The sequence below is a fragment of the Lepisosteus oculatus genome, chromosome 11, assembly GCF_040954835.1.
Source record: "Lepisosteus oculatus isolate fLepOcu1 chromosome 11, fLepOcu1.hap2, whole genome shotgun sequence".
Lineage (NCBI taxonomy): Eukaryota > Metazoa > Chordata > Actinopteri > Semionotiformes > Lepisosteidae > Lepisosteus > Lepisosteus oculatus.
Window position 1 is genome coordinate 41,779,157 of NC_090706.1, and position 27,880 is coordinate 41,807,036.

At 36.4% G+C, this 27,880-nt stretch overlaps 1 protein-coding gene across 4 annotated transcripts in view; it reads right to left on the bottom strand.

Annotated features, from left to right (window-relative positions):
- Positions 1–27,880, bottom strand: part of LOC102693295 (pro-neuregulin-2, membrane-bound isoform) — a 302,716-nt gene that overhangs the window by 14,441 nt on the left and 260,395 nt on the right. The window contains exons 5-6 of one of the 4 annotated variants that reach the window (XM_006631957.3): positions 20,237–20,295; positions 3,484–3,507 (exon numbers count right to left, since the gene is read on the bottom strand). In XM_006631957.3, the coding sequence (XP_006632020.1) occupies positions 3,484–3,507; positions 20,237–20,295 (83 nt within the window). Of the gene's footprint in view, positions 1–3,483; positions 3,508–20,236; positions 20,296–20,596; positions 20,674–27,880 lie in introns of all 4 variants that reach the window. The other 3 variants (XM_015349953.2, XM_015349952.2, XM_015349951.2) reach the window with 3 other exon arrangements.

Sequence of the window (27,880 nt, forward strand, 5' to 3'; positions counted from 1 at the left end):
GAGTCATATCACTATGTGTAAGTAGTGAAAGTTAATTTATGTTTTGCTGTTTCATTATTTAATCAATCTGAAAGGATAATTACGTGCATTATGGTAATGTGTACAAAGATATCAAAAGATCCTGCTCATTGGTAGAAATTTAAAAAATAAGGGAGTGACTAAAATTCAGAGAGGTTTTATTTAATTTCAAGAGATGCAGCAGTTTCCTGTAAAGAATTACTTGAATTGAAATAAAACTGAACAATTTTGAAATAGCTGAAAAAGTCATCACAAGTTCTCAGCAGTCTGAAGGTTCTGTAAAGTAAGAATCAGAAGGTACAGAATTAACTGTACATATAATAAGGCCACAAAGCAGTCATCCTTTTCATAAATAATAACTTCAAATACCATAGCCAAACTGGTCTGCTTTTCTGTTTTACAGTACTTCATATTTTCAGCATTTGGTCTGAGTTTATTTATTGTCAGATTAATTTGTTCCCATTTTTAGTCCCAAATCTGAACAGCACCACTTTTATCATATCAATATAATTTAGCTAAAAATATAATATAGAATATTTCTATTTCATAAAAATGATTTCTTTCAAGTTTTGGAAGATAATTCTTCAATTTTTTCATTTAGGAACAGTGTTACTGTAAGAATAGGTACCCTCTAACAAGGCTCAATGTATACTCTGTATACTGTATATACACATTACAAATTTAAAACTAACAGGCGGACTTTTTAACCCTTGCAACCTTTGAAACATGTTGGTTCAGAGAATAGATCAGTGAATATCCACTTTATTGAGGAGTGATTTAAAAATGAGCATTTGCAACAACAAAGGTCCTAAAGCGTACCTGCAAGCTCAGCTGTCGACTGCATAGAATGACGTACTGTATGTATTGTCAGAATATCTTTTTCTAAGACTGTCTTAGACAGTCAGATACTGGAGTTGCAAAAATAATGTTAAGGCGTTTACAAACTGTAGAGAGCAAAGGTAGCCAATAATACTGTTAGTGCTGCACCTTGCCAGTCCATTGAACAATCATCAGTTAAATAGATAACTGAGGAGTGCTGCCACGGTCATATCTGGGCAACTCCCAAAGCTGTTTGCAAAGGCATCAGGGTTAAAGTGTCCAAAACAGAACAAAACTTTTTCAATTTTCCAACAAACAAATATAAACAAAAACAAAAAAAAAAAACAGAATTTGAATCGTTGCTAATTTTGTAACTATTTTCGGCAGATTTTGTAAAACAACCTGTGAATGTAAATAACAGCAACAAGAAGACGAGAGATTGGACAAGGGAAAGAAGTAAAAGAAGACAAAAGCAAGAGCGGGGAGTGATGGCAGGGTCTGACAAGGTGGGTATGGCCACAGTGAGCAACGTTAACTGTTAGCCTGGCATAGCATGCTTGTTATAGAAGAGGACAGAGAGAGGGACACTGAAGAAAGCAGAAATTAAAGCAAACTGGCAAAAGATGTTCAAGACTTCCACTGAAGCACAAGAAATGTTTTTTGCTTTTCTATTAGCAGCACTCATTTTCTATTTTTCCTTTCCTCACTGAATGAGGCAAGGTACGTAAGTGTCAGGTAAAATCAGAGCTTGTCAGGGTCAATTCATGGTGCAGTTGGTGGGCTGTACATTAAAACTGTACAGTGCTTAGTAGACAGAAAAATGGACGCTTTCACTCATACTGTTTACACTGGAGGAAACATTTTAGGGAGGTGCTTGGCCTGATCTTCAAAGCAAATATTTTGGGAAATTGTATGTTTGATTTTCACAAAAATCTTTAATAATTGAAGAAACGCAGCACATCTTTCTTTGGACTAGTATAGGCTATGCTTGACTTCATCATGCATGTGCAAGATGTGCATTAGTTTCTCTCTGTGTCTGGAACCCATTATTTGCTAGTGTTTGCATAGCAGTTATTATGTCATTATATCTGTAATTAAAATAAAAAGGAGATAATTGCAGCTGTTAATCAGGTATGCACGTACGTACAATTTGACCTTGATATACTGTATACCAGAATATTTAAAACATTAACCTTTTCCATTACAGTTTGTCTTAAAACCTAAAGGGAAATTTCAATAATCTACATTTCATGGGTTAATGAGCAATCTTGAAAGTATTTTAAATTCTTTGCCTTGGGATTTTTTAAACATTCCTTGAAATGCAGCCAGGAAAACAAGGAGAATAATTTAATAACTTACCTTTCCCAATAATGTTTATGTAATATTACTAAAATACATGAATATTCACAGGAATTGAACTTAATTAACAAAATTAAGCAAGACTGTGTATGCCCTGTGCGCACTGCACATGCTACATAGGCTTTCATTCAAAATATAATTTCAGATGTCTGTTGACATCTGACTAAATTGCACTTTTAATCATCTGTCATGGCCAGATTCATGCAGGATTGTGACCTGGCGCACAGTTTGAACTGTGCTAGTCATTTTTGGACATGATAGCTCTGCTGTATGCTCTCTGGAAAAATGCAGATGTCTTAATCATGCAAATTGCGGAACACAGCTATCTCCCTTTCTTCCAAATCTGACGTGGGTTCTGTTGTACACTTTTTGTCAGTTTCATATAATTATCATTAGTGGGAATGTAAAACAAAACAGCTAATCTGCAAATCTGCAAAAGAGAGAGAACATTTTTCATCAGCTGTCGTCATACTGTACATGTGACAGCATTGCTCTTGGTGAAGACACCAATTCCGAGAAGTCTTCTGCACCACATGTGTGGCAGCCACTGAAAAGGGTCTGCTTGAAGGTGCATCTGCAGCGTTTTTCCAAGCATGAGGAAATAATTTAATTTTAGTGGGAAAATTGTTTACTTTTACAACGAAAGATGTTCAAATGTTATTGCTGCCACTCTGTTTTGTTTCCAGGGATTCCCACACATGGTTTACCTAACAAAAAGTTTCTGTGCAATTGCACTTCATCTCAGGGACACCTGGCTCCCTGAGTGAACCAGCCTTGGTCTCAGAGTTGTTTGCCATCAAAGTTGTTTATCTCATTGCAATGTTTGGAGAAATATTATGACCTGAGGGGCATTAGGGATCTTCAGCCAAGATAACTCCTCTTCTTCCCCAAGTGTAAACACTCACTCCAAGGTTAAAAACATTGACTCATACACCCACATCTGCAGGAGACACACAGGTTGAGGCTCTGATGCAACTGATTTCAAGTCAGAATAACGCAATATTTTTTATATTGACGTAAATCTGGACAATGACTGTGTCCAGCTGGACTTGCTCACAATGAGTGCTGCAAAATGAAAAAAATGAAGCTCTTACAGTTGTAAGGAGAGTTGGAGCTACAGTGTAAGTAGGAGAAACCTATCTAGTCAGCTAGCTTATGTAGTGATAGAAAGATTAATTGATTTAGCGCTTCATTTTAGATCAACCATTCAAAGGAAAGTGAAGGAGTGTGCTACAAATTCTAGGCAGCTTTTTAATTTCTAAATTAAAATGAATGATTGTTCCATACCCATAAATTCAATTCCAAGATGCTCTGCCAATGCAGAAAGTTGACAAAAAAAGAAAAAAGAAAACAGTTTCAGAAAGAGTACTTCCAACATACAAAAATATACGTGTCATGTGATTGGTGCGATTTCTTTTGATACATAATGTGGCATGTGTAAGTAACAATGACACGTAAAACATTGCTAACAAAAGCACCACTAAGTCCTAAAACAAGCATCACAGTGATGAACAAGCATGAACACATGCAGAACAAGACAGCCACATAGATCACTGCCATCATAACTCCATCTTATTTCTGCATTAATACTACAGGGCAAAGATAAGTCGCAGTTCGTTTAACAAATATTACTATAGGTATGATTACTAAACAGAACAGCTTAAAAACATATTAGAGGTGTAAATGTAATTCCTTTACTTATATTTACTGTAGGTCAAAGTTAAATGATAACTGTTGAGGCAGGCTGTTGGACATGAACAGCTAGGTATTTTATTACTGTATGTTTAGATCTTGCTAGTATACTACCTATGCAAACTGTCTACATGTTTACTTGCACATTGTCTATTGTTTGTACATTGTCTTGATGGACTGTTTGCACTTTGTCTTGTTTTTTACACTTGTTTTACAATCGAGAGACTTTCTGTAAGTAAGAATTCCATTGTACCAGTACCGGTTACATATGGCAATAAAGTTCAAGTTCAAGTTCAAGGATATTGCCACTTTTCTGTTACACTACTTTATATCAACCTTTTTTTTGCTAAAACATATTCCTATTCATCTATCCAGATGTCAGAAAGCAGCTTGTTCCTGGTAGGGGTGCAAAAACCCAGAGTCTATCCCAGAAGCAGAAGGACAAGGCAGGACGCACAATCCTCTACAGGACACACACACAAGGACAATATAGGAACAACAGCTAATCCAGCCAATGTGTCTTAGGGTGTCAGGAGGAAACTGGAATACATGGAGAAAACTTACTTTGACATAGTGAGAACATGTCTGGAATTTAACCTAGGAGCCCAAAGTTGTGAGGTAGTGGTACCAACCGGTATGCCACTGTGCTGCTACCCATCCCATACTGTCCTTTAAACTATTTTACAGTTTATTAATCAAAGACATTTGATTTTTCATAATTCTAATATGTTGCTTCCAAGAATATTGCAGTCCAGAATGTGCTCTTAGCTCCACATGTAACCCTCCTGTCCTGTCTCTGTGGATCTGCTAAGCAGTTCCCCAAAGACCCAAAGAAAGTTTCTAGAACTCTTCTGTTTAGCTCAGTAGACTTTTGCTGCCCCTATCTTGAAATATTTCACTGAATCTGTGGTATTTATCAAGCCATGGGTATATGTATTTTTAAGACAAGCGTTTCTGTGCTTTTTGGGTGCAAAGGTTTACACACGTGTTATCTGTTGGCTGAGAGCAGGAGATGTGACACGGAATTAAGGACATGACAGAGCCAGTCACACAACCGGCAGTCTGTCATAGAGAGATGTGTTCACAGCTCTGCGCTCTTGTTTCTGCGTGTGCCAGGCATTTCTGCTGGTCCTCATTCAAGAACCTGGAGATAAAGTAACATGGGCCCCTAAACACACATGAAGATACATGTTACAATTCCAGCAATGCAATTGGAAGTTTATATCTTTGAATTTGGTTCTGCTTCCAGGTCTAGAGGCCATCAGTGGTCTTCTAAAACCTGCCTGGGATGTCTTTGCACCTCGACATGTACAACAGGCACCCTGAAATCTGGCATGCCATTGTCGCAAGACCATGGCAACTCCAAAATCCCACAAAAGGCCAAGTTTGTTATTTTAATGCTGTAGCAGTAAATATCTTACTGACTTCTGGGGATGGGTGGTGATGACAGGACAGAAAATAGACCTTTAAAATACGGGAACAATTTGGACATGACATTTGGTATTTTTAAATATGTATATTTTTTTCAAAATATTTCAACTCAAATAAAAAGGTTCTTAGTGGGTATGGTTCTCCTCAATAATGAAACATAATTATTTTCAGATGACTTATGGTTTAGCTGTAATTTCAGAAGCCTGGGATTAAGGGTTTTTGCCAACCCTGTGTAAAAACTCTGCCTTGGTCACTGAATTGGGCTACAGATTTTTCTCATCATTCCCAATGGGTGCACAGCAATATTCAGCCCTCGTTTCTCTGACACATGAGCCAGAGACTTTGTGGATCCGTTTCGTGCCAGAGGAGTCAACATGTGAAGACTCAGAAGCAAACAGCTAATAAAAGTAGATGTTAATATTTACATTTTTACATATTTGTTTTCTTCTCCTTTCAAAGTAAAGATGCAAAACTGAAAATACGTCCACAGCTGTGAGAGATGGGCTAATCAGGTAACAGACTGTTTCCCACACCTCTGCCTGACAAATCCCACTCCTCCAGGTTTTTAATCCTTCCTGCCGTCCATTTCTTTTAGAAGTATAATTTAATGTCCTCACACATTTTGACATGTATGACTTTGTAAGCAATTTACAGCAGTGCAGAATTTAATATAAATGACAGAGAACTGGCTGAATCAAATACTGAACTAAGAGAAGCATTAAGCATTAAGGGGCACCCAAGCACAGGACTGACAAACACAAAGGCACAGATTGATAGTGCCAGTTCAAATATAAAGGTACTTCTTTACATATTCATTTATATCTACTAAGAAACAGATTGTTAATACTTAAAGACAGAACTGACCTTGTATGGCCTAATCAAGATGACACTCTATTAGAGATTGGGGATCTAACTATCATGTGCCCAAGCTGCACCACAAGGCTCCAAGACCATAGATCTTTTAAAATCACAGCGCATGACCTACTGTTCGCTTTTACTTTTTATTTTTTCTGCTTTAATTCCTGTCCAACTTTATTTTTCTATATAATTTTATTGTTTTCAAGTATGTTTAATGGACAATATTTTCAGATTTGCAAAAGGTGCTACATGCAGTACAATAAAGTACAATAAAGGTTATTATTTCATGATTACTAAAGGAACTGAAGGGACTTTGTGTACTTGTTTGGGTAAAGAGGGTGTGTCTGAAGGCCTTGGATTTTTTTAGAGCTTGAAATTTGCGAATTATGTCTCTTTCAGCAAGTTTCACTGCAGGAGCCAACATTTTGTCCTGAGTTTCAACTTATTTTCATCTATGGTAAATATGAGAAGGACAGGCAGGCTGTTTTAAGCATTAATATCATTACTCTTTGTGTAACATGCACAGTTACACAAAATAAAAAATCATTTTAAAGCAAACACAAAAATACAGTGCAATGGACTTCCTAAGCAGAGTACCATAATTGTCTTGTGGTAAGAAAGTAAGATAATGTCTTTCTAAATGGGTGTGCAAGTAGTAATAAGGGACCTTTCAAAAGGCCTCATACTGTAGCTTTTAATTGGAGGATATAAACTAGGTTTAAAAATCAGGGTCCTAGCTCTGAAACTAGCAAACAAAGTAAAGAAAGGGTCTGTTTGTCACATAAGTTTGCGTTCTAATGTTTAAAACTTTTTACTTTACTGTCATGTAGCTTTTCCTTTTAAACGTGAAATGACACGTTGTTCAAAGTTGTTTTAATATTTAAATTTAAACGATTTCACATTCAGAGAGTTAAACTAAATTTGTGTTGCAGAGAGTCAAACAGAAATTGGATTTACAGTAGCAACATGTAAATTTAGGACCTGTAAACCTCTGATGTAAACGTGATGCTCGTTTAATTTGCTATTTGCAAAAGTGCTATGGTTCAGAGAAATAAACGTTGGTGTTTTTTCCAGGTTTGTGTCATTGTGCAAAGACAAGACACAAGACATGCCATCATACATGCTAAGAAAATAATAATTTAATTTTATTTACAGGTATGGATATATAATTTAGAGTATACACTGTTTACAAAAACTCTGTGATAAGTAATTTTAAAACAGTTTGGTGGGGACCTGTGGGGGTTGTATTTTAATCTTTCATTTATGTGATGGCATTTGTTCTACAAGAAAAAGGATGACATTTTTTTTTAGTATAAACCAAAATATTGGTTTGTAAATGGTTTGGCTTTGTAGTATCAGTGGTGTGTGCAGTATATAGTGAAACAGCATGAGTAGGCATGAAAAAGAACAAAAAAACTATTTAGATTAAATTCACAACTGGGCAAACACCTGGCAGAAACATTTAATGTAGACAAGTGCAGTGTATAGCAGTAAAAATAAACTATAAATACAAAATAGAAAACAATGTGATTGAACAGGCTACTTATGAGAGAGATTTAGATGTTTAGGTTGACAATGTGGGGAAACATTAAAAGACAAAGAAAATGTCAGGATATATAGTCAAAAGTGTGTAATTTAAATTAAGGGATGTGACGGTAAAATTGCATAAAGCACTAGTAAGGCTTCCTTTAGGATACTGTAATCGATTTTGGTCACCATGTTACAGAAAAGAGATCAGAAAAGACCAAAAAAGACCAACCAGGTCCTTTCCTACACAGGCTGTAGGACCTGAACCTTTTTAGCCTTGAACAAAGAAGAATAAAAGGGCACCTGAAAGGATCAAGCTGTTCAAATCAATGCTAACTCCGCTGCATGTACACTGGGACTCACAGTAGACAAAATGACAGATGATCCTGACAGTGTGTTTTGAAGATCACAGTTTTGGGTTGATACTGGGATCATAGAGGTAATTGGTTGAGTACCAGTTGGTGATTCCAAACTTTAAAAAAGAGAAAAGTATAAACCCGTTCCCCATGTTTTAATTTATTTTAGAAATATAAAAGTTCAGAAACTTTTCCTGAATTCTACCTCAGTTATTCCCTTGAGACAATTATTCATTGTAATGCACTATTTAGAGAATAGCAGGGCATACTGCTCTATTTAGAGAATGGCAGGACATTTTGAATAAGGGTTAAAAACTAGGACATGCCATCTAGAGCCTCAAAGGCTGGAGATGAGAAATGCGAATAAGTGACCGTGGCTCCAAGAAAAGAAAAACTAAATAGAGAATGAGTATCCGTAATCATTCATCACAAAGAAATGGTATTTGCAGGAGAAACTACAAGAAAAATCCATGAATAATGGAGTGTAGACTGCAAACATATACAAATCATAGCTGTAATGCACACAATAGAGGCAGAAAGTTAAAAACAGCTAAAGTAAAAGGCAGAGTGACTACTTAAAAGCCAAAGGGTAACCTCTTCCTAGCCATAGCTCATACTGCTACTGGTTTTCATTCCACAGCGAAGTGAAGTATCAAACGAAACAGCAAAACCACATGTGCAAGAAGATGATAGGAAGTAGAGAGCTGTAGCTTGTACCAGTGAGAAAATGGGAACAGTCACTAACTGACTAAAAGAGCAATAGAGAACAGAATTATAACCACAAGACAATGTTTGACATTTTCTGCACTAGAACTTAACATTGAAAGACTATCATAAAGTGTGTTGAAGTGGATAAAATATAAAATTACTTTCATGAATTAATTAACAGTGCAAAGCTACACTGTAAAATCCGATGTGCTTGGAAAAATCTATTAACACTACTACATGGTTTATCTCTACAAACAACTGCTGGATAAGTAATTATTAACATAAACCACTAATATTCTCATTAATTACCATAAAACTAATGATGAATTGTCATGAGCCTTTTCCAAGTGCATAAGATCAGTGAATAAGTAAGGGGCGTGATTGAGATTTAAATGGTAATGCGTAATGATTCGATGTGAAACCTGAAGTCAAGCTCAAAGCATGGAGAGAAAGCAGGATGGTAAGAAGAGCAACTGGGAGAATCCTACCTGGATCTGTGACACAGAGAAAAAGGTCTATGACAGCAGGAAGGTAAATTACTTGAGAGACCTGTAAGAATGCGTCATTCATGGCCAAAAATCAAAAGAATGATCTGGGAGTTCTGGAACATTCTGGAACATGGAGTTTTTACTGCATCAAAATCTAAAAAAAGCACTTAAATAGAAATGGCCTATCATTCTTCCCTAGGAAAGACGACAGAGGTCAACACATGTAAAGTGCAAGCATTCCAGCAAAACCAGCCTTGTTTCAGCTTTGATTATTTGAAACTGACTCAGCAGATTCCAGAAGATATATTCTCTTGCTGTTAAGATCCTGGAGGGTCTCACTGTTTTTGTGTTATACTGCAGGTACATTACTTTTACATCTAGTGCAGGAAAGTGTGTACCCACACTCTTGATTTTATACTGGATATGTAAACACTTAAACATAAAAAACGCCTAAGTGACTTTCAAAGAAACGATTAAATATTTTAGAAACATCAAGTAAATCTAGCTCACAATGTTATAGCTCAGGAGCGCTAATGTGGATAACATTACGAGAAAGTAGCACGGCCGTATTTTTCTTGTCATTGGTTACTTCTCAATAATAATTTCCATGTCCAATGATATCTCTTATCATGGAATCAGCTGGCATTCATGCAGAGAATGTCCTTGCAGCTGCTGATCATCTGATGTCACTCACAGCTGCTGATAAACAGGCTTTCTCCAAAAGTCAATGTGAGCCAGCAGCCAGGAGGACATACTGTACACCTGTATGAATGCAGGCTGGCTAAGGTTTGTGTGGATGACTAGTAACTTTAAAAATTTATCAGAATATGAATAGTCTCCTTCTTGTTCCTAGCAAATTACTTGTTTTGTTTCCGTGACATTATATTTATGGTTTGAAGTACTCGAGTGGTTTTATGAGATGTTAACATCCTGTGATGTCCTGTTACATTAACAGGTGTCATGTAATGATAATTTACCTGACAAATCATATGACTAAAGCTATTTAATTGATGAAAATGTTTAATTTTATTGGTTAACTACAAAAGTGGAAAGATGTGTGTGGAGAAGGCTCCACAGCCAAAATGTTGTGTTTTTTTTCTTTGCTTTTTACTTGTTCCTTTACTAAAACTAGCTGTTTTATAGCACAATTTTCAATTTTTATAAATAATTATTTTATTAAACACTGTATAACTCATTTAGCTTCAAAAAATGAAATGTATTCAATATTTTTTAGTAAACCTACAGTATATTGAGAGATTATATATATATTAAACTGTAAATTAAATATATATAAATTAAACTGTAGCTGATGTAGCTGATGTGATGCTATCCCTGCTACTGAAGAGTGCCAAACAAAAGTGTTTATAAGTGTCCTTCAAAAAGTGGACAGTTCCTGCAGCCCTGGCCAAGTAGACTAGTGTAAACAAAATGAATCCTTGTTTGTGCAACATGAACATGGAAAATATTAGCTTATTTATACTTAAAGGGTACAATTCTTGTTTTTAAAATAGTAAAATATATATTGTACGGCCTTCCCTGTGAATAGCAGGGACCACAGCCGTCGGGTTGACGGGAGATTTCCCTTAAGCTCAACTGGCTGGGTCCCTGTTGAGTGATGCCGGAGGCCCGGGTTTGAGTCCCCGGCGGTGGGGGGCCGACCTGAGGTGGCAGAGGCGAGGGCGCATACCCACGTGAACCCGAGAATGCTACAATATAAATGCGTGCTTCAGACATACAGTACGTGCATTTTTAACAGTTTACCCTCACACAGATTGCTCTAGCTAATATGCAGGCTCTGTTTGTCTCTCCAGACAATGCAGTCGTGGCATGATCAAAACACAATCTGTGCAGTGTAAGCTCTCTGCAGTCATGACACTACTAGGGCTCAACACAATCTGTGCAGTAAATGCCCTAGGCACAGTTGTGATGCCACTAGGGCATGATGTGGATTCTGCAGTGAATGCCATTTATGGCATGCTATTGGGAATACTAGGAATTCCAGTTCTGCCAGATTCACCAAATACACCAGCAGGCCTAATCCAAGGATAATATGAAGTTTATCGCACTTGGATAAATTTGTTTTTCAAACCATTGGCCTTAATGGGAAAAAAACACATGCTTGACATATCACCATTTTTTTTTGATTGGAAAAGTGATTTCTGAAACAGTGTTGTCTAGAGGTGGTTGTGTTAACACACTTTACATGTCTACTGACTTCATTCATCCTGACCATATGATGGTCCAATGTCATTGCAGAAAGCCAAGCATGACTCTTGCCATTAATGTCTGTCTGCTGTTTCCAAAACAATGCCATCCCCTTGTTGAAATGATTCATCTGAAAGAACCACCTGTTACCAACTTCCAGGGGCCAGTCATGCACGGTAATGTGCAGACTGTGGCAATGTGAATCTAACGATCACGTGATTGGATCTTTAGGTGCTTGTGACATGGTCAACTGGAGCACCACTGGCGTCCAGAAAAATGGAAGGATGGATGGACACACAATGTCTTAAAGACATCATGCTGTGGTATAATGTCACCATTATGCCCAGCGTGTATGACCTCCTTTTTTTAGTCATGCATGATTGTAGCACGTAAAAGACAGCGAACCTGTGGCTACACATCACCTTTACATCTACAAATGCACTAGCATGCATTCCTTACCAGGTACCTGTCGTCACATTGACACACATTTTGTTTTATACTGTCTGCAAAAAGATAATTGAGTTCTCATATTATCTCAAAAAGTGCAATGCCGCGTGTTTCAGGTTATTTTCTAAATTCCCTTTTAAATAATCAATGTTCAAATATTGAAAGATTGAATCGGCTAACACTGGAATATCAGGCAACATGGGGTCATGGGTGACGTACCGTAGAAACCGGCACCTCTTCCTAAAATGGAGAAGAACAGCCAATTGTCATTAAGTGCTTGAAGCAAACAAGTCAGTGTTTATACTTAAAGACTTCAAGATGTATTTCACTGGTTTCCCTAATCTGGAATTACCAACTTAATATGCAGGTCATTTTTGTAACATCCAAGCGTATACTGTATAGTACAGTTTGCGAGGCTCCTTGTGCTATGGTACAAAACAGTGTTCTGGGACAGAAGGTTACTGGCTTCTGTCTCTCACTACTTCTAAACTTAAACAAAAAATCATTAACTAGCAATCAATTACTGTACTTATTTAAGAAATACAATACAAATTTGGAATCCAAGAGGCTCACAAAATATATGGTCTCTATACTAAGTAATATCAAATGTTAAAAACAAACCAAATTGCTGAAATTACTTTTAATTAACTAGTTTAAGCACATTTAGAAAACCACATACAAAATACAAGCATTTAGCAGGGAGTGGTGTCCTATAATAGTGGAGTTAGAATATCAGAACATCAGCAAGATTTGAAATGTCAGGAAATAATTTTTTCACGCAACAATCAAACAGTTACTGTACCTGGTGCTAGAGACAACCAGAAAGCAGCTGACAAAAAGGTTTACTAGATGTTCACAGCAGAAAGAAAAGTTAATTATTTAGTAACTGCAAAGAGAGATATCTGGCAGACCTAAAAAAGAGAGATGAAAGAGCTGATTGCTTGATTTTCAAGGAGGGGAAGTGGAATGGAACTGACACAGCTACTGCAGCACAGTAAAACACTGAGGGACAGAAGCAAAAATGCAATTGCAATGGTCTTTAGAGTAAGAAGGAAGACAAAATGTTTCTGAAGGTATGTTGCAGGAAAAACAGCACATACTCTACAAAAAAGAAGAAAGCGTTAGATCCTATTTGTTCAAACCATGCCAAGTCAAAATGAACTATTTCTGCATAGATGGCAAAATCTATATCGTGAAAATAAATATTGCATATAAAATCCTGGTGGCGGAGAAAGATTTTGGTGAAGGTTGTGGTAGCTACACAAAAGTTGGGCAACTTTATTCCTTGGATCATAATATGGATGGATGAGAGATTTCAAAAACAACTTCTTGCAAAAAACAATTTCTTAGTTAGGTAAGACCCTAATAAAGGCTTCAAGACCACTTGATATTGCTAGTTTGGATTTACCAATCTGATGCAAGAATCATACTTGGCTGTTTTTGAAAGATCCTAGGAATATTGTGGAAACGATCTCAGCTGAATAAATAGTTCATGAAGGTTTCTTCTCTGAATTTCAAGATAGAAAGCAAGAAGATTTATACAGAAGGACCATGGGAATAACTAGAGACTACTGGATGCTTCTGTAAAGAGACAGAAATACATTTTTAGAAAAAATAGCAGCACGACCCTGGATAAGTGAGGATGTGAGACTGAAGAGGAATGATGAAAGACAGGCTGGGACACAATGCAAAAAGGCTCTTGACAATTGCTGGTCAGATTCATAATATATCAGTGTGAACTTATAACCACTTATTTGGATTTTTATTCATTTAAATTTCCAGGATAATGCTAATGTATTGAGGACTTAGCAGATAATTATTAAAAGGCAGTTTCAGTATTGTCATAATAAAAGTGAAAATACTTACAGTAAATCAATAAATTGCTGTTACTGTTACTGGAATGTGTATTGATTTGTTAGAAGATTTAGATCAATCGAAATATGTCAGAAGCTTCCATTTAAATTTCTTAAAATTAAAATTTTCAGTAATATGATATTTGCCTGGTGAGACTTCTCTCTTACAAATGTTGCATTACAGCGGTTTTCTCAGTCTTTCATGGTTTTTAATTTAAGGTCAAGCTAAGCACTATTACTCTATAATTTCTTGTGCCCTAAAAATGAAATGAGTCATAAAAAAATCACCCGCAGTAAAAGTACGATTTACCAGCTGGTGACATGTGGAACTGGGAACGTTCTTCTTTGGCTTTGCCTCCAATGCACTGACACATCAGTGCTCTACAGATTAAATTATTTACAGCTCAATGCCAGAGCTGACTGTCTACCACATAGGTAAATACTGTACAGTACCTGCTTTATTTGCTGTGTCATATGCATACTGTATTAATGGAACACACATTCTCAGTCAGTTACTATAAGTCTCTTTTCAATACATTTAAACTCTTAATGCTGTCATTTCTTTTATTAATCCATGAGTGTAAGAGGAGATAAATGTTTAACAGAATTTCAAGATAAAAATAAGGTCCTGCCAAACCTATAAACTGTATAAAGTACAGTTAGGATAATTACAGGTACAATTATCCAAAACAACATGAAAAATGAACACATGTGGTCAAATATATATTTGACCAGGGTGTTGCTTTAGCCAGGGTAACAATGTCCGCAAGATAACCCTGGACTGTATGCTGCTCAGACAGTCTGTAAATTTTGTGTCCTATTATTTTGCCAGTGAGTGTGTATTTTAGCCTGTATAATCTATCTAGCACCTCTGATGTCATGTATTGTAGTTGGGGAATAAACATAATTCATATGAAAAGTCATGAAACTGTCATATCCGAATGTTAATTATTGTGCTGAATTACCCTAAGTGGTACATTTGTCTACTTGGTTGAAGTACTGATCATATATAAAATCAAAATCCTATACAATAGACTTCCAACAGAATTTCATATTATGAAAGAAACAGAAAAATCAACAGAAAATCGACAGGTAACATCATCTCATTGGGGCAACACAATTTTGCACAAGAATTGTAACTACTAATCAGCAAATAGAGAATAAAGGTGAACTGAAACCACTTGGAAAGTGCTTTGACACTGCTACCCATTCAGGTACAGATCTGTGTCATGTTTGGTCTCAGGCAGATACCATCACAAATGCAGCAAATGCAGGAAGAGAAGAATGGCCTGGGATTGTGAAACACATTGACGACTAATATTTACACAAGAGACAGAGGCTCCAGTTTTGAGAGGCATTGAGTACGGAGAAGGAAGAATTGAGTAAATGGTGACCAAGCCACTTGCCATAATTTGCAGCCACTGTCAAACCCACAAAAGGGGCAGAAGCTGACAAGCAAAGGGAAATCTGACAACTGTACACAGTAGCAGCCAGTATTAGCTACTTTGAGACAATGTTTATTTTTTGAGGTAGTAAAGGATCAGATGGTAGTAATGAGATAAAGAGTGGGGAAAATAGTCTACTCTTTCCTAATAAGATTAGAACCTAAAGTATAATTGCCCATGGTAATGCAACTTACCACAGGGGCAATAATGACACTCCATCCAACAAGAACAACAGATGTTCACGCAAGTTGGGCAAAACGCAAACAATGTCATTGACTGCTTAAAGCAAAATTAACATAATTAATTAATGTATAAGAAAGAGACAGTTAATGAAGAATTGGTTCAAATAGTCACTTCACAAACTAAAAACTCAGTGCAGCACACATCAACTGGATTATTTTATTATTTCTAGCTGATTATCTCTAATCACCAAGACCCAGATGGTTTGAGTCAGATCAATCTGATCAGAAGGATCATACTAATGCATTTTGAATGCAATAAATTATTTATAGACAAGTGTTACTTTATAAGTAACAATTATATTGAAAACAATAAACTACAAACAGCACAGTCACAACATCATGGATAGGTTAGATGTCATGATGAGACAGTCACCGTGCAAGAGTGCACAAAAAATGTGTCCAGGATACAGCCAGTCAGCAATATTCCCTGTGCTGATTGAGCAATGTCAAAACAAAAATGAAGGGTGAAGAGCCATTTGGGTGCTTTAGAGCAAAATAATTTGTATTCATATACCGCTGCACCACTTAATATCTCAAAGCTGGCTCAATAGCTGATTATGGTCACTTGGGCACTGTATGATACATTCCTAGCTGTGTAAAATGCTGTGACAGCAGCTACATCAGGCCTCAGACCACCTCTCAATATCAGCGATGAGAACCACCAAGCCTGAGAACTTGAGGAGTTACAGTAGCTCTGCTAGTTACTGCCAGACCTTGGCAAGTGCAGTGAAACTGGTGTAGGTGACAGGGAAGACATGCAGTAATTGGGTAATGCTGGACTTCTAAGATCTGTGAGTGAGGTGTGCCATTGTGATGTTCCTGCTGCGATGTTCATATCTGGTCAATATTGAATGACATCTCTATGGCATCCCTATGGCTGGCATCAGCAATTCTAATTTTATCCGGCTCATCCTGACCCAGTAGCATGTTAATGTGATACCATTAAATATCACGCATCATGCCCTTTCCTGGTGATGGGTTCATTACCTACTGTAAGATGCCAAAACCTGGAGTTACCAGGCATATAGGATTACTTATAACTTCCAGAAAAGAATATCCATGCCTTACCTTGGTAAGCAACGTTTCCGGGCCTCTTGCCCACAGAACAATTTTGGAAAGTGCTTGGCAGAGGTCTTCAACAATGCTGAAACCCTACATAAAAACTGGCAGGATCTGAGGGAAGCTTCCCCAGAGGAATGGTGGCAAATTCTTTGGGATCAGCTGGGCTGTTTCATTAGAAGCATGAAATCTGTCACTTTCAACGGAGCTAACAATGGAAAAAAAAACCCTACCTGAAAAATAACTCTTTACTCCTTGAGAACAGTTTGAACTTGGGGCTGCCACGGTCATTGTCAAATGTTATAATGTTTCAGAATGCTACCTACGATGTTAATTGGGTGATGGATGATTATTTTCTGTAGTGTTTTGAGGTTTACATTTTCCAAATAATATTCTTTTTGTGAGCAGCAGTCTCTGATGGTAAAAAGTGCAGAGCCAGCTGGAAATCTTATAAACAATCCATAATGAGAGAAAAGCTGTACTTGAAATATTAGCTTGTGAATAAGTAATAAATATATCAATTGTAAATGTAATACATATTTTAATTTCTATAACTAATAATCTAATTGTGGATACATACCTTTGACCTTTGTAAACTACACAACTGATTGCAGGTATATTCATTAAGAGTTTTTACCTTTATAGTTCCTTCTGTCTTTGAAACTAATATGCTTTTCCTTGTAAAACTCTTAAATGGGGCAGTCTAGGCTTTAAAGACTTGAGTTGAAACTTACCTGTTTCTTTATTGTATCGCTGTCCCCTTTTTTAAAGGGAGTCATATTAATAAAGACTATTCCCTTCAGCCATCTGGTCACCAGGTGTTTATTTAAAGGGGAATATATTCTATGTTTACACATTTGTAATCAGAGGACTCTTAGGTCATTTTCCTTTCTGAAGTGCATGATAAGGACCTGTGGTTTAAATTTGTTCTGCTCACTGTCAGGGTCTGCTTTAAAAAATAAATCTTATGCAAGTATTCTCTAGAGCCTAGAGTTCCCTTGCATGTTATCAAGGAATATCTCTGTCATGGCCCCAACAGCTATTTCCATGTCAATAGCAACAAGACCTGCCTCGTACTTGCACCTATTAATTTCCTTCATAGCTACAGAGTGCACTTGTATTGCAAATTGTGAGGTTTCTACATCTTGTCATTAATCATGTCTTCTCCCTGCCTAGAAGGAGATAAACAGTTCTTTTTTGTTAAAAAAAAATTCAGTTATGTCTTAGCTTTGTTGTTTTGTTTTCACATGTTTTGGCTTTTGTATGTCTTTGGCAGTCAACTGATTTGGCGTACTGTAAGTTAGGATACTTTTGTTTTTCATTCATGCATCATGCCTCAAGCATTGTTCCATCTTTATTTAAGGTTAATATGATGATTATTAATTATACTCATGCTGCTTTGTTTAACTCAAACATGACATGCAGGGCTTAACAAATTTTAGGATGTTACTGCTGCAGAAATCCAAAAGATTTGCTGCTGTTGCAACAAAAGGTATCTTTATTTTGATTAAGTGTAATCAGTCTATCTACAAGTGGAGTTTGATTCCACTTTGAAAAGGAGAAAGATGAAAACTTTTGCTATTTTAGATGTGTATGCATTGTCTGTTGTCTATTTGTCTTGCAACGGGCATATTGTAGGTATTGTTGTCTTAAAAGTAAGTTAATTAATTATTATTAAAGACTAATAACTATGGGAATGGAAATAATACTGTATGCAAATCAAAATTATAAGCCTTTTTAAACATTTTGGCTTTATAGTTTTATTGAACAAATTAATGTTTTCATTTCCATAGTTCCCGTAGCAAATGCTTGCTCTTATAGAACATCATAAAACTCAAAATTCACCCCTCCTTATACATACAGTGCATGTCTTTTTCTCTGGACAAAGTGAGCTTTAGTCATGCTGATGAAACATAATGGCTACGAACTTTGCCTTTACATAGGGGAAGTGGAATTAGAAGTCATTGTTTAGATGGTTCTGCTAATTCCCTTAAACTGCCACAGGTGATCAATTTTCACGTTCCTGTACAGTAGATATTATCAATATAGTATCCATCCAACAATTATCCTATCTTACTTCAATAATGCCATGTACTGTAGGTTTATACATCCTTCAAACTTTTACACAGGTTTCCACAGAGGATAAGATACATTTATTATTAATCAGGTATTTTGCTGACATCAGCTTGGGCATATGAATCCTGTTTTACATGGTGTATTATTTTCCTTAAGACTACAGAAAAAGAACACCAGCTAAGTAGTTAAAAATAGGTTTTGGCATTCAGATACATTTTAAAATCACCTTGGTGATTTGTAAATGTTGATTATGGTATTTCATAATTTACTAATTGTACTATTTTAAGGTAATTCTTTATACAGTATGCTTAATTAATTCCTGGTTTAAGGTGTACATATGTATGGACTTAAGAATTACCCCAAATCTTTTGAAAACTACATATGTCAAGTTACTACTAAAGACATTTAGCACAAATGTTAACACAAATTTACAGATACATACAGTACATAATGTCTAATCTTAGCATGTTGATCTTAATATCCTGCAGTTTTTGTTCTTTTCAGTTAGTGTGGGAAATCTGATTCTCTTTCAGAAAACACAATGCTGGCAAATTTAGGATTTTTAATAAAATAACCAATCGAGTGATGATCAGATTAATTCATAACCATGAAAAAAACAATGGAGGTTTCAAAGGAAAAGTGGAACTAAGGGAAGCACAATGGCTTGTTTTAGCTTCCAGGCATACTGTTAAAATAGCTCAACCCCTTATTTAAGATTAGAAGATATACTGTATCAAGGAAGAAAATAATCTGAAAGTATCTTACAAGCAATAGCTAATGCATCGGGCAAATTCCAAAGGGTAATTGCTGTTAACGACCAGTTCAAAAGATAAATGGTCCCTTTCTGCAGTGGTGAGTCATACTTAAAAAACCAAGGTGTTTTATATTTTTCTTTTTAATATTTGGCTCAGGGAAAAAAGCTGCTGTTCTCAACAGACTTGTCATTCAAACAATTCTTTATAATGCCTGCGTGTATTACACTATTGTCTAAATTAAAAAGGCAAAAATATTTTGGGAATATTCTTTTTTCATCACATTTCTGTTACATATCCGTTTCACAGTATGTGAGACCAGTAAAATCAGCCAAGTGGCCTAGAGACATAATTGCTTTCAACATATTTTGCACGCACTTCTCTAATTCATTTTGATGTGGATTGCAGTTAAGCAGATAACAGTGCTACAGTAAGGGTACTTAATGCAACACAATGCACTGGGCAGCCCTTGTTCACATCATGAAAAGAGATCCCTGTGAGATATAGCGCTGCTGAAAATGCATAAGCAGAACAGCAGTTACCCGAACTAGTTTAACCTTCATCTTTGAGTGGTTAAGCTAGATTAGTATTTGTTCAAAAGCACATGCTGTTATATCTCTTGATCAAGGTTCGTACTTTCAATTGCATGCTTTACTACTCGTGTTAATTCTTGTTCATTTTATGCAGTACGATGCTGAGACACGCTGAGGTTTATTGGTCATGTACGCTGATAGGAATGCTTCGCTTGTCGGGCAGGACACAGTTATTGTAAAGTAGCATACTAACAAATCAACAAACACATACAAATGGGCAACAGTTAAAATAAACACAGAAGCATGCCACATTTCAACTCCACCATGCAACATTAATGATAGACAGACAGAAGAAGAAATGAACATACGGTAGAAACCGTCCATAACGTAGGTTTGACAGCGATCACCTCTAAAGTCATTTGGACACCTGACGGGAAGGAAACAAAACCACAGAGAAGGAAAGAAATAGAGAGAAAGAGGAGAGAGAGAAACAAGAAAGCAGAAAACATGAAATTAGAACAGAGCAAACCCGGACAGCAAAAGCAGAGTTCGATACCACTGGAGAGACCACTGGGTTCTTTCCTTCTGTGAAGATGTGACAGTGAGCTTGTTGCTTCTCTCATCGGATCAGCAATAGTGGTTATTTTAGTTGAAGCTCTGAACTGGAGGGAGCTACAGTTTCAGTGGTACCCCAATGATATCTTTCTGGTCATTTTTAGCGAACATACTTTTATTAGGATTGGGCATGTATAACCGCAATGGCTCTGTCTGCAAGCACCGGGGCCCGAAGAATCCAGTGGGACATCTAGGGGAGGAAAGGGGACAAATGACACAATAAATGATGTTAAGAATTCGATCAGGCTACTCGTTAGCCACAGAAGTTTCTTCCTTAATACTAAATGTAAAAAACCTCTCAACCATGTTACCTGTTTGAGTAATTTTAAACAGCTTTGTAAAAAAATCACCATTCCAGGTCTTTTGCACCACACAGGAAAGCTCTGGGTAGTTGTTGTGGCAGTTTTCTCACTTAACTTACCATGACAGGGAGCTCGTTTTCTGATCCATTTCAAAGGCAAAACATTTTCCAAAGGAGAGTACCACGATTTCAAATAATTTGGTCAATTTGTTGGATTTTAGTGTGTGAACGGCTGTGAAAGTCGCAAGATGAAAAGATAAAAAACATGGAAGAACTAGGAAATTTTCTGTTCTTTGACTGGCTCATCTACAAAATGGACACAATGTGATCCCAACACTTTGATTTAACTCGGTTCTACACCGAGTCTAGAGACGAGTCTACAGGTTGACCTGCTTATTTGAAACTTTTTTCTTTCTTCTTAAATCATAAGAACCCCACAGAGCACGATGCCTTTCATGATACTATATGTGTATAGTACACCAAACAGCACTAATCACACTACAGCATACTTAGTTAGGCTTTATATCCCCCAAAAATAAATGTTTGCAACTGAACTTTATCATTAACTTATGGTAAGACATTTCTGAGAAAAAAAAAATGAAAAGAAATACAGAAGGAAAACTTAAGGTTTGATATTTGGATGAACCACTGGTCGCAGATTTGGTTCACATTCTGACAGAGCAGTAGCTCAGATATCTGTGCTCAAGAAGAAAAAATCTGAAAAATAGTTTCACAAGCTTCATCTTTATTAACACTTTATGAAAAACATACAGTACTGGTAGTATAGCTTTAAAAAAATTAAGGCTCTGAACCTCATAGCAAAGTGTAATTTCTTCTGTGTAGCAATATAGTGCAGCATGAAATTGACTAAAAAGGACATATTAGAACAACCAAACAAGTTGCTGTGATTCACCTCAACATGACCAATCACAGCTTAACCAAGACAGAATCTAATCTATGGTTTAAACAATACAGCACAAAATTTGGAAGTTAAACGTGTAGTACTATTATTACCTCTACAGAGATAACTGAGCTATGGAATGAAGAAAATATTAAAATCCGTAATCACTAAACCAATTAAAGCTATGCATTTCCTTGCTTGCTGTCTAAATGACGCAAATGAATGAAAATAAAACAAAACAAAAACTGAGGTTATATAAGAACAACATAAGAACAACATTTTAGGTCTTTAGGTCTTTGAGCAACCAAAAGGCAATCTGTGAAATACTGTATTCCTTCTTATCGTGTCTTGTCTTCCAAAACAATATGTAAGGTCTACCTTAGATCACTCAGTTACCAAGTTCATTAAATAGCTGTACATTATGTCAAATACATTATTTAGTGCAAAGACTGAAAACTAGGTTTTCAGAGTTTATGATATTGTTTCTATTGTAACCATTCCAAAGAAGAGCCCGCATGAGTATTTATAGTGTTTTCCAGATATATTCACATGTAAAGAAATAGGATTTACAAAAAAATGTGATATTTTAATGTTAATAAATCTGCACAAGCATATATATATTATTAATAATTAATTACCAGAATGACCAGAAAACACAAGAGTCAGATTTGCTCACACCCCTGTAGTCAGTATTTCCTATGTCCTCGTCTGTCATGAATTACACTGACTAGATGCCTCCTCTAGTCTGCAGTGAGGCACTTCCAAAGAGGATTTGTGACCATTCCTCCAGGCAGATGGGCTCTGGAGCCTTCAGGCCCTTTGGTTTTCGTCTGTAGACTGCCTTCTTGAATTCCAACCACAGATGTTTGATTGGACTGAGGTTTGGACATTGAGATGGGCAATTGAGAACATTTATTTTGAGTGTATTTAACTATGTCTTTGTTTATTTGAATGTATGCTTTGGATCGCTGTCATGCTGGAATGTTCATTCAGCCAAGCTTGAGATTCTTGGCAGTGGCAACCAGGTGTTTGGCCAAAATATCCTGGTATGTATTGAAGTTCATGATTTCCCCTATCATGACAAGGGCTTCAGAACCCTAAAATGCAAAACAACCCTAGAACACAGTGGGCATGTGTGTTTTCTGAATATGAAACATTCACCTTTTTCATTTAGAACATAATGCTGATGAGCATGTACAAAACTCTCGTTTTTAGTTTTATTAGACCATAAGACTTGGTTCCAATTGTTATTCAATTGTAGTCTGCAAAGCTGCCTCTTTTTGTGGTTTACCCTCAGATGAAACTTCATCCTTGCAATCCTGCCATGAAACTCATCGCAGTCATCGATGCTTTTTACCCTGAAGATACCAGCATATGTTGGAGATCTCCAAATGCTGCCCTTGGATTTACAGTTGGCTCTTGAACCACTTGTCTCACAGTCGGTGGTGTCAAGATACCTGTGTCTTTTCCCCACTACACCAGGAGTCTTAAACGTCTTAATTTCATTTAATAATATTCAGGGTTATGAATAAATATGGAGAGTATTGCAACTGGCTCGACGGTCCAATTTCTCTCTTGGGTGGTCTTTGTTTTGGGTGCTTTAGACAGAATCCACTGTGAACACCTTTTGTAATACAGCTATTCCATCTATCCATCTGCTTTCTTACCACTTTATCCAATATAGGGTGTCTAATAGAGCCAGAGTATAGATAAAGCTATTGTCAGAATTAATTATTTCTTTCAACTACTGGATTGTGAGCTGGGTGTTTGTTTCTCAATGATTCAGTTTACTCTTTAGAGTGAAACATTCAATACTTGTGACCACTTAACTCCTGTTAAGTTCAAAAAGTATGAATTAATGTAGTAATTTAAAACAATCTGTTCAAATTTACCTGGATGTATATGCTATCAATGTGCACATACACTATCTTAAAATAAAAATGAAGTTAGTGAAAAAGTACTATTTTAAACAAAAACAACTGCTTAAAAATATCACTTTGGATAAAATTAAAGGTATAAGGATTCCAGCACATGGCTGCATAATTTTAGCAGAAAACAACATAAAGCTGACAAGGATATAGGCAATTCTGGACACTATACTGGTGGAGTATATCCCTAACCCAACCCACACCAAATAACACACTGGGTCTCTGCTAACAGCAAAGGCAGATGTCATTCCCCACAATGATGGTCTTACGGCCCTCAAGCACATGCTGGACAAAAGCACAGTGCTTGATCCACCTACCCACACTCTTGTACTGTACGTCTTGTAGAATGCCATCTTGCACAATATACTTTTTTATCAGCAGGCTGGCGTAGCTGCCATGGGCACCAGCATGGGACTCAGCTATGGTAATATACTGTATATGTCGGCTGGGTAGAAGAATGCTTCTTTAGTTCCTGCACCGGCTTTGTCATTGACCTCTACATCGATGATGAGCTCTAAGGATCAACTAGAGTATTTCCTTCATCATTTCACCAACTTCCACCCATCCCTCAAGTATACATAAAATATCTTTCACTACTCTTCTGTTTCTGGACATAAATCTATCCTTTACTCTCCATGACTCTTTACTTTTGTCTATTACATACCCACAGATTCACATACAGTAGCTAGTGTATATCCTGTACAGTTCCTTTTGGATCACAGGTGTGATCTACACATGCATCAAGAGGCAAATGTGTAAAGGAATATTTCAATCTGTAATGTGTAAAGAGGGATTAGAAAACTGGGATTTATTAGCATGCATGAGGGCCAAGTAATCTTTTTCTTAATATAATAAACAGGAATCTCTTTACTATGCGAAACACACCATCTTGTAATCTGTGCAATCTATTGTACTTGGACTGTGTGTTATTCTGCGTTATTTGTGTGAGGTCAACAGACTAATGAATGGCATGGTGTCACCTCCTGAGCAAAGGACACAGTACTGTATGACTACTAAACTTTATTCCCTAGTTCAATCTGGGCTGCAGTGCAGACACAGGCAGACTAGAATTCTGGGTTGTGACACACGGTAGCTACCATACAGGTAATCCCACAGAGAGAACTTCAATTCAGAGCTAATTAACACATACAGATATGAGAGTGTAAAACTGTTGGTGATAGTGCATAATCTGGCCATGTGGATCACATTAACTGGCCTGTCTCAGACCAGTTGCATATGATAGACACACATACAGTATCAACAGATAGAGACACTCTTCTGAAATGTAAAATAGGCTAGTAAACTCAATGGTGGATTAAATAATTATGACCCTGAGGCAGATTGCCATGAATTCAGAAGAATGCGATGACTATTCTACAGATGAATTACATTTTTGGGAGGGAAGCACAACAGTACTCTCTCCAGATTTTAGAGCATTACAAACTGACTGCATTAAATTTAGCTTGCCTAATGTTGTTACTATCGAATGCCACAGCTGATGCTGTTGAAAAACTCTGGAATGAACTTGTAAAGAAGAAAGCCTCCTACTCCACTTAATAAACAAGATGACAATATGATCCAAAGACTGGCTTAATCAATGTGAACAAAATTAACTTCTTTGTTCTATGGTTTTTGTAATATCATTGTATAAAGTCAAATTTGACATAAAGTAGTATTGTAAAAATACAATTAGGTTAATGTGATCTGTATTGACAATGTCATCAACAGTCATGTACAGTATGTAATGTACAGCTTTATGTGTTGAACTCGTGTAAGTTTAAAACAATTGATATAGACTTAAGTGTATAGGTAGCTATCATATGTCTTTGAGTAAGTAAATACTTTATAGCCAAATAATATTTTAAGTAGTTCTACTAGTCATTAACTGGCTATACTAATTCTCAGCTTCCCCTCAGGAAATACATTAAGTATTGTTTTTTGGCTGGAAACAGAGTTTTAGCTTTGTTTACCATTTGTATTTCTTAGTAGCCTTTTCTGAAGGTTTGGAAGAATGGGATATATTTCGGTAGCTGTCAATGGGCTATGAAGCACGTAAAAATGAAGGAAGATAGAGATGATCAAAAGAATCTAATACCTAATAATTTACTCAGGTACTGTAAATTAACTTCACCATAAATCATCGAGACCACCATCTTACGAAATTAATATTCAGCAGTGACTGGGCCATTCCTTGTGAGGTCATTAAGGTTGTCTCAGTAGGAATGGACCATAGTATAAATAAGGGAAGGACACAAAGGCAGAAACAAAAAACAATAATGATCATAATAATCGTTTTCATCATAAGGTTGAGTCATGAGAGACCTTCTCTTTCCACTCAGACATGAAACCAGATTCTGGCTAGGTAATCTGAGCACTGAAAGAGTAAAAGACACTGAGCTTGATTGTATGATGGAGTTGGCTGTTTCATTCATTTGAAAATTCTGATATCCTTTATAGTGCAACCTGCAGGCTGAAAATGCTTCTCCTACAGTATTTTGATGATGCCTTTATTCAGAATAAAGAAACAGGTTCTTATTTAATTTTAAACATTTGTTTTGAGATTTTGGCCTTGTTAGATTCCATATTTTATTAGGGTGCAAATTCTCTCTCAATGGCCTGTTAAGGTGTTTTGTTGCATTAAATTTATAAGGACAGAATTCTGGGATTTTCTTCGTTTAAAGACATCAGGTTAGTATTATTATACAGTAAATGCTGATTTCCTACTTGTGAAGCTCAAAGGCATCTCTCCTTCCTAGGCAGTGCAGCATATTGAATAAGAAAATAAGAAATAAGTTCCAAAACACTACTCAAACCTAAATAACAGAAGACTCTCCAACAGTTTTCTTTCAATGGCCCCACGGTCACTTTAAAATTAATAGTAATGTGTCATGAATTTCACATCATTTAAGATGCTATGTCCTTGAAATTCTTTTTTAATTCTCAAGTTCAGTTTTGGAAGATCTATACAGTATACCTGAAAAACTACATCTCCACTCAAGAAATTGTGTTGTAACCAGTCTATTTTTATACTAGACAGTCCTGTTTTCAGATGGATTGTTCTTTGTCTGGTATTAAGCTGGTTATATTTTTGTCTGGTACTTAATTGTGAAAGCCACTATTTCATAGAAATGCAATACATGTCATTTGCCTCTTCTAGCATTTATTATTAATGCTGTCCACAGACTATTCCCATAAATAATGGGGTGTGCTGAATTATTCTGAGCTATGCCAAAACACCAGATATCTCTTAATCTTAGTGAAAATAATTCACTGCAAAAGGTAGGACGACTGGACATTTGATATAGTTATGAACAACAATAGAAATGACAATTTCATTAAAGCTGCTTTTAAAATGCCCATGGTAAAATACAAATATTTCCTCTACCTTCCAATTGCTCCAACACAAGCGGAGATACTGTATGAAACGAACAGGCTGGCTGTGGACAGCAATAAGGCAAAACTCCAGGTCCTGTATCTGTAAGTTTAATAGATTCATCCCACGAGCAAGTAAATCAAAGGCAGGAAAGGGCTGACCCAAATGGTTGAATAAATCAACAAAGAAAAACATGAGGGAAAGTAAGGAGAAAAAGATTTAGAAAGAACAACAGAAAGGGAAAGAAACAAAAAAAAATACAAACACAGGTGAAAAAGGGATATTAAAAAGGCAGAGATGAAGAAAATATTATATTAATAAATGTATTTTGGAATTTTGCGGCTGCAAAATTATAGTCAGGGATCATGCGATGTGTCTCAATAATAATGACAATGTTTTAGATAGTGAATGAAAACTGGACGATAGATGAAGTGAATATTTCACTCAACATTTATTCCTAACGAAATCGACAACCTACTGTGGAAAAGCTGAGTCCTATATAAATACTGTAATATTAGCATAGTAGAAAAAGAAGTTACAGGTACTAGAAGCCTTAAGATGAACATTCTGAATACCATAGAATACTGTTTGATGGTATTCTACAGGCCATTAAGACAACCCTTTCAACCATCACTCAAGACAGGGGTAATACCCATTGACTGGAAAATTGCTAATCTTGTGCTCAAAGGCAACAAAACTGAACCACGTAATTATAGACCAATAAGTTTTCTCATTGTAAGGCTATTGAAACAATAATTAACATTAAACTACAGGATCATCTTTATGGCAGGTAGGATCCTTGGTGATAGTCAACATGGATTTATGAAAGAGCTGGCTTACCTTCTTATTAGAGCTGAACAATCAAGAGCAGTAATGGTTACATAAAGAGCATAT